Here is an 8374-nt window from a genome sequence, read left to right on the forward strand (position 1 = left end):
AAGACACTCTGGTGTTGGTACACAGTCCTGGTTCAGCCAATGGGAATCAAACATCAAACAGTGGCTCAGACAGAGCCATAAACAATTCCAGCCAATCAGCATATTGCTTTAGGAGCACAGGAGGGGGAGTCTAATTTGATTGGCTGTTGAGCTAACAGCCTTCTTCCAGAATTGCACAGAGTACCTTAAATGATATTAGCTCTTTTAGTACGTAATATGACACACTCAAAAGGGCAATTAATGACAAACATGACATTCAGTAAAATGTGACGTGACGTGACGTGACGTGACGTGACGTGACGTGATGTGACGTGATGTGATGTGATGTGATGTAGGGGTGGGTATCGCCAACCACCTCGCGATACGATACGCATCCCGATACAGGGGTCGCGATACGATATGTATCGCGATACATGCGATACGTACGTATACGATACGTATCCCGATATTTTAGGCTTATAACAAAAAAAAATTGCCTGTAACTCCTTGACAGTACATCATAACATATTTCTCACCTCATGTGGATTCTACAGAAACTCTGCTTTCAAATTATACCATCAACTGGATGATGGGCAAAGTATGCAGGCAGGCACATGAACCAAGTAGACGCTGTACAAAGAAACAGACAAAAAAAAAAAAAAAAAAAAATTTTTTTTTTTTTTTTTTTTTGCACGTGAAGTATCGATACTGACGCCTCCGTATCGATACACGCATCGTAAAGAGGCCCGCGACGATGTATCCCCGTATCGATATTTTGAACACACCCCTAATGTGATGTGATGTGATGTGATGTGATGTGATGTGATGTGATGTGATGTGATGTGATGTGATGTGATGTGATGTGATGTGATGTGATGTGATGTGATGTGATGTGATGTGATGTGATGTGATGTGATGTGATGTGATGTGATGTGATGTGATGTGATGTGATGTGATGTGATGTGATGTGATGTGATGTGATGTGATGTGATGTGATGTGATGTGATGTGATGTGATGTGATGTGATGTGATGTGATGTGATGTGATGTGATGCGATGCGATGCGATGCGATGCGATGCGATGCGATGCGATGCGATGCGATGCGATGCGATGCGATGCGATGCGATGCGATGCGATGCGATGCGATGCGATGCGATGCGATGCGATGCGATGCGATGCGATGTATGATGTGATGTGATGTGATGTGATGTGATGTGATGTGATGTGATGTGATGTGATGTGATGTGATGTGATGTGATGTGATGTGATGTGATGTGATGTGATGTGATGTGATGTGATGTGATGTGATGCATGATGTGATGTGATGTGATGTGATGTGATGTGATGTGATGTGATGCATGATGTGATGTGATGTGATGTGATGTGATGTGATGTGATGTGATGCATGATGTGATGTGATGTGATGTGATGTGATGCATGATGTGATGTGATGTGATGTGATGTGATGTGATGTGATGTGATGTGATGTGATGTGATGTGATGTGATGTGATGCATGATGTGATGTGATGTGATGTGATGTGATGCGATGCGATGCGATGCGATGCGATGCGATGCGATGCGATGCGATGCATGATGTGATGTGATGTGATGCATGATGTGATGTGATGTGATGCGATTTTCCGTACCATTAGAGAGTGTATAAATGGCCGAGGCGTTAAAAGTATCGCCCGCGCCAAGTGTGTCCACCAGCGCCTCGGGTGGAAAGGCATCCGAGTGGACGACTACGCCGTCAGGACCCATAGCGTCGGCGCCTTTCTCCGCCCAGGCGCATATCAGCACGGCTCTGATGGGAATGGAGACCAGCACAGGAGGGGGACACCCACAGTCACACAGGGTGGCTGTACTACATGGCAGCAACTAACTACTGACACCTGGTGGTCACTTTTTAGAACTGCGTTCATGTAATCTCGCCACACAACGTAATGAGGCGTCCAGGGCACACAACCCTCTCAGTCTTTCCTTTGGAAGGACATGAGACATATTATCTTTCTAGGACTCTAAAGAGTAAAAGGGATATCCAGTCTTTAAAGGTTTCAAATCCTTCTCAGCGTCCTCTAGCCTCACACACGTTCGGAGTCTGATGTCTTACCCCGTCCTCACGCGGCCGTACAGACCCTTCAGCGCAGCGGCAGCGGAGTGGAACCCAAAGTGTTTGGCCACGTCCTTACTGACAAACACCTGCCAGAGGACCCCAGGCAGCAGGAAACAGGAAGCAGGAAACAGGAAGTCATATGTAAAATATCAGTGAGCCAGCTTAGCCCTGGAGTTCAGGTGTATAATGTAAGGAGACGATGCATCTCTTTTCCGATCGGGAAGGGTGCATCTTCAAATAGATACTTTACCTAGCAGATGGGTTTTAACGTTCACACTTAACGTAACATTTCCAAAAGGTTTATCATTTAAATGACATCTTAGAGAATTTTGTAGTGAGGTGAAAATAAGCCTTTAACACCCCTACTGCATACCTAGGGAGTCTCTAAGCCATGGCTTTGGGGCTGGCTGGAAATTATAATAAACTTCGGACTGAATACTTATATGTATTTATTTGATCCATCTACGCGGTGAACACAACCTTACCACGTCTCCATACTGGAAGAGCTGGTAGAGTGGTTCCCTCGTCTTCTCGATCTCCACGGAGATGGTGATCCTCTCTCGCTCCATGGCGCTGCGGTTGAACTCCTCCACTCTCTGGATCATCTTCACCTGTTCATCGGCGTTACGACCCTAGAAAAACACAGGTGACACACACAGGAGATAAAGTTCAGAGGTCAAGTCAACCATTGTGGGTGTGTTTTACAGCTGTGTTTCATTAGTCTTAATCAGGCATGGATACTATGGAGTCATATCTAAAGCATTTACAAACAAATATATATCTCTAGAGTACTTCAAATAGATCAGCCTATCCTCCACACAGCCCCATGCCCTTATACTCCACACACTCCTTATCCTCCTCCACACACACACACACACACACACACACACTCCACACAGTCCTTATCCTCCACACACACACACAGCCCCATGCCCTTATACTCCACACAGTCCTTATCCCCCCCCCCCCACACACACACACACACACACACACACACACACACACACACACACACACACACACACACACACACACACACACACACACACACACACACACACACACACACACACACACACACACACACACACACACACACACACCTCACCTCCCAGTGGATCCATCTGTACTGGCTCAGGTCCACCTTGGAGAAGTCCTCTGAAGAGACATCAGGTAGATTCCTACAGAGACATGACAGCTCCAGTGAGACGGACCAAAGGGACACGAGGACACGTTCTTCCTTTCATTCACTAAGCCTGATAGTAATAAATGCATATGTGTATTTATAAACATGTTATAAATATTTATATCTACATATAATCTTGCTCACACCAAGTGTACTTTTATTGCATGAAGGTCGTATAGTAGTCCTATGAGTACTATACTAATCTTATATGTTTTAATAGTATAATAATAATAATATTAATAATAATAATAATAATAATATTAATAATAATAATTATAATAATAATAGTAATAGTAATAATAATAATAGTACTGTTAATTATGAACTTGCAGGGTACATTTCCTTTCATAGCCAGTGTCGATGACTGTGCTCTAATTAACATGGAATGCCCCAGTCTTGCCCAAGACCACTGCCTGTGTACTAGACTGTAACGCAGATGGCTTCAGCGATCACTGACCACACAACACTGTGCCAACAGGCCATTACATCTATTATTATTTATATATATTTAGTCATAATAATATTAAAGGCGCCCAAAGCAACATTAGGGCATCAAAATGGAAATATTCTGGATAAGACAATCTTTATGATATTGACATTTACTTCACCATATTAGCACATTTGCATCATTATTTGATACTTTGGGCGTTAAAAAGAGCATGAGCGTAGCCCTTTATTTATTGGTGCCACCAACAAATAAAGATTTGAAAAAAAAATTGCCTCTCCCCACCGGCGGCGCTGGCAGCGCGATTTTCTATCAGTTCTCACCACACAACGACGTCTCATCTTTGCTCCTTGAATGTCGATATGTAATGGTATGGAGCTATTGAAACTTACTACGTGTAAAAAAGACTAGAAATTGAAAGTTTATTTTTCGAGTCTCAAGCCTCTAATGTTGCCTAGGGCGCGTTTAATAACCACACAACACTGTACCATCATGTCATTAAATAATAATAATAATAATAATAATAATAATAATAATAATAATAAACACTGTGCCAACATGCCATTAAATCTGAAACATGGCCATGAGTCCTACTTGTGCACACAGAGCAACAATTAAAAAGCTTACAAAAACTATTCAAACTATTCAACACTGACCACAGGTGTTTAAGCATCTTGTCAATTGACACCACAAAGGCACGTTAGCAACATAGCATAGTTACTGGTCTGTGTTACTTCATACAATGGCGTCTAATTGAGCAGTGGTAACGTAGTGGTAATGGTCTGAAACACCAGGGTGGCTTGGAAGTGGCTTGATTTCCTCAACACCACTATGCCCCTACACTCCAGACAAGGGCTTTTATAACTCACTAATATTAAGTACAATGTTAAGTATAATGAGCAACTGTGAAGGTGGTCACCACACCCCATAAGAGCAACATGCTGATTAATTATGACGAATATCATTTAATAAAAAATAATACAAATCACCAATCCAGCTATACAAATTTGTGAAAAAGAAATCATCAAATGACATCTAAATGGTGTTCTAATGGCAGATTGACTTGTGTAGTGTGAACCAAATGGGACGATTCCATTGTGTGTTTGATTCCATGTGCGTACATGTCTTAGCCCGAGTCATCATATTTGAGACTTTTAAGAGAGAGATGCAGCTTTATTGGACAATACAAGACGCCCAGAGCTAACTGTTGATTGGTCCAACCCTTTAGGTGTCTTTCCTGGCACCCATTCCAATCCCACCTCGCGGTGTCAAACAGCACTCACAGCACATACCATTACTGCGATCCGTTACAGCTCTCAACCTAGAGGGCGTTTGTGTGTAGGCTATTAAAATACTGAGGTCACGATTCAATGTCATCACACATCACTCATCAATGAAATGCTCAGAGAGAGGCTTTCAGATTGAATTTTGAATTTGAATTTGTCAGTCTCAGCACTAAATTACATAGACAGCCACGCATTATTAGACCAAACCTGATTATCAGCCATGCGATCATTCAGCATTTCATATTCCACATGTGAGCATGCAGGGCGAATGCAAAATTAGTCATGATTGTTAGTGCCGCCTAATTAAAGACTAAATTCTGCTGAATTAACAGTCCCACTGCAGGAGAACGTCTTCAAACACCTTCCTCATCAACTCACTAAGTCACAGCTTCCCCCACAGGCAGCATTGAGAGTTTAGTTCTCAGGGTCTGCTTGCAGTGCTTGCACTGATACCGATCGTCAGACCTGCCGAAAGACAACACTGTGTTGACTTTCTACATAAAGCCAACCATGATGGCGGTTAGTTGAAGTTGATTTACAAAATGAATCTGTTTCCTCAAGATGATACAAGCTACCTTCATCATGAGCTTGTTCCTACCGGGACACTATGTCAGTGCCTATGCAGCCATCTCCTATTCAAAGAGGTGAAAAAGCTAAAAGCTGAAAATTAGTTGGTAGAGAAAAGGGACATTGGCCTCAATGTGATGACGTTTCAAAAAGCTTACATCTGTTAAATTACTATAAATGCAATATACTACAGCCTAAACATACTATGTTCTCACACCAATGCTATGCCCCACAAGAGAGTCAATGGCTGTGTTTGTATATAATATAATATAATATAATATAATATAATATAATATAATATAATATAATATAATATAATATAATATAATATAGGTATCAAATCATTACACACTACTTTCTCAGTCACTGCCTCATTCCCCTATTCTATAATCTGTTGACACCTCTTACTAACCCTTAACCTAACCTTGACCTCTCACTGTGACCCCTGTCTGACCCTGACCTCTCACTGTGACCCCTGTCTGACCCTGAGCAGGCCCCTGCAGTGGAACAGGCATTCCCTATTGAAGCCCGGGGAAAACCATGACACACTTTCCCCGCACACGACGAGGCGAGCGACGGGCAGGACGGACGGACGGACAGACGGACTTGTCTTACGTGTCGGAGAGCACAACGGTGCGTGAGCCGCTGGCGGGACACACCACACAACAAGCGCACGGGGTCACCCCCCTCTGCTGCCACGCCACCCCAGATATGTCCACCCCGCGCCTCTTAAAGTCCCCCACGATGAAGCTAGCACAGCACAGCACACAGAACCACATGCGCACGCCCACACACACACACACACACACACACACACACACACACACAGTACACACACACAGTACACACACACACACACACACACACAGCACAGGGGGAGAGTGAGAAGAGAGTGAGCCTCACAGAACCACACAAGCGCAGACAGACGGGCCACATGTGCCCTGGGCCAGAGCAGAAACATAAACACACACACACAGGCAGCCGAGAGAGAAGAGCTGTCGCCACCTCAGCACAGCTGAAATCACCTGGAAGAACGGCAGAACAGGATTGGTTAGAGGTGGTTAGTGTGTGTGTGTGTGTCGGAGCGTGTCTGTCAACTGTTGCAGATTAATGACGCTCAGCGGCGTGGCTGACCATATGTGTGTGCTGCACACCCTACAGCCATTCTAATCATACTCACGTGCATTCATGCATGTAGTCACAAACACTGTCACACACACACACACACACGCAGTCACACACACACAGTCACACACACACTCAGTCACACACACGCACACACACTCAGTCACACACAAACCTGTTCATGTGAAGAATAGTGCGGCTGCCGGTCGTCACATTGCTTATGACCATAGAGGCGGGGAAGGAGCTCCCAGGCCTCTCCAGCAGCAGAGAGATGTCAATGTGGCTGGAGTGAAAGTCATTCAACACGAAGCTAAAAGGGCAGATCGGCGTGAGAGAGACACACACTAGAGAAGGGCGGGAGTGGAGGACGGATGTGGATGTGCACACTTTATGACAAACAATAACAGACTGAGGCAGGATGGAGAGGGTTACTATTGAACTAGATCCAGCTCCTGAGATACCTGCAACTGAGAGAATATTTGCACTCATGATACATTGTACAGTAAGGCAGCAGGCCCAAAAAACAACACAAAAAGTAAAACATTGAGACTAACACTGCCATTGTAATTCTAAAACCAGATTCAAACGTTTCTAAACATGCATTTTGATTACATTAGATTAGATTTTTTAATCTAGTTTCTTTATCTTTGCTTTTTTAATTTGTGTTTCTTTTTTCTTGCTCAACATGTAGGTCAGTCGAGGTCCTCAACTCCCCATCACCCCTGTAAAAGCAAACCCACCAACACTGAAGGAGCCTGCACATATCCTCCATATTATTCCAAAACATTCATTAAAGTATCAAATTCAGTCTGGTCAGGGTCCAAAATTAAGTGCAGCACAGTTTCCCCTTTATGTGTAAATACCTGTAGGCTACAGAACGTATGTATATATATTTTTTTTTAAAACTACGATTTCGATTTTCTGTCGCTAGAGGGCAGTAGCAACTTGAATTTCCAAACGATGTACGTACTTCATAGGAAAAACAATGCAGGCTATTCTGCAACATGTGATTTGTCTGCATGTCTAATAGCATACCCGGTAAACACAGAACATCTTAATTTGGAGCAATGAGAGCAAGTACTTACTCAGCAACCGGTCCTGGTGCCAGTGACCCCATAAACGCGCACGGAGCTCCCAGTAGCGATAGGACCGTGCAGGAGTTAGACGCGTTCCCCCCACGTTGCCATCTCTGCGACAGACACCTGGACAGGGTAATAAGTAGCGCTGCTGTGTCATGAAGCAGCACAGGCTATCTGCTTGCACGGACAGCTTCTGTAATACAGTATTTACATTGAGAATGCATGCATCAGAACTAAGACTAGGGTTCTTTTTAACTTCGCACAAGAGCACAGCTACAACTGTGAGAGTGCCAGCTAACCCTGCGGCTACCGTTCAAGCCCAACTCCATGTACCGGCTACCTACCTACTGTCAGTGTCCTCTTCCGGATATTTGTCCACAACGTTGATGATATCTAAACACACTAACCCAATGCAAAGTATCTTTTTATCCCCCATATTGCCTTCTTTTGATGACACTTAACGTGAACTTTGAATCGACCTGATTCAGGGTTGTTCATGAGTGGTCTTTGGACTCTGGACTTTGTTTACAGCTACCAGTTCATTCAAACGTGATTCAACATGGCTTCCTCGTTGAAATTCCGATTTGTTCCGA

The 8374-nt window shown here is 43.8% G+C and overlaps 1 protein-coding gene across 1 annotated transcript in view; it reads right to left on the minus strand.

Annotated features, from left to right (window-relative positions):
- khk (ketohexokinase) overlaps nt 1-8217 on the minus strand; it is a gene marked incomplete at both ends in the record, with an annotated part of 8825 nt that extends 608 nt beyond the window's left edge. The window contains 8 exons of the mRNA XM_080849859.1: nt 1627-1784; nt 2091-2179; nt 2579-2725; nt 3202-3274; nt 6193-6327; nt 6878-7012; nt 7788-7904; nt 8126-8217. Of these exons, the coding sequence (XP_080705985.1) occupies nt 1627-1784; nt 2091-2179; nt 2579-2725; nt 3202-3274; nt 6193-6327; nt 6878-7012; nt 7788-7904; nt 8126-8217 (946 nt within the window). The remainder of the gene's footprint in view (nt 1-1626; nt 1785-2090; nt 2180-2578; nt 2726-3201; nt 3275-6192; nt 6328-6877; nt 7013-7787; nt 7905-8125) is intronic.
- Between the last annotated feature and the right edge of the window lie 157 nt (nt 8218-8374).

This window comes from Sprattus sprattus, assembly GCF_963457725.1.
Source record: "Sprattus sprattus genome assembly, chromosome: 13".
NCBI classification, from domain to species: domain Eukaryota; kingdom Metazoa; phylum Chordata; class Actinopteri; order Clupeiformes; family Clupeidae; genus Sprattus; species Sprattus sprattus.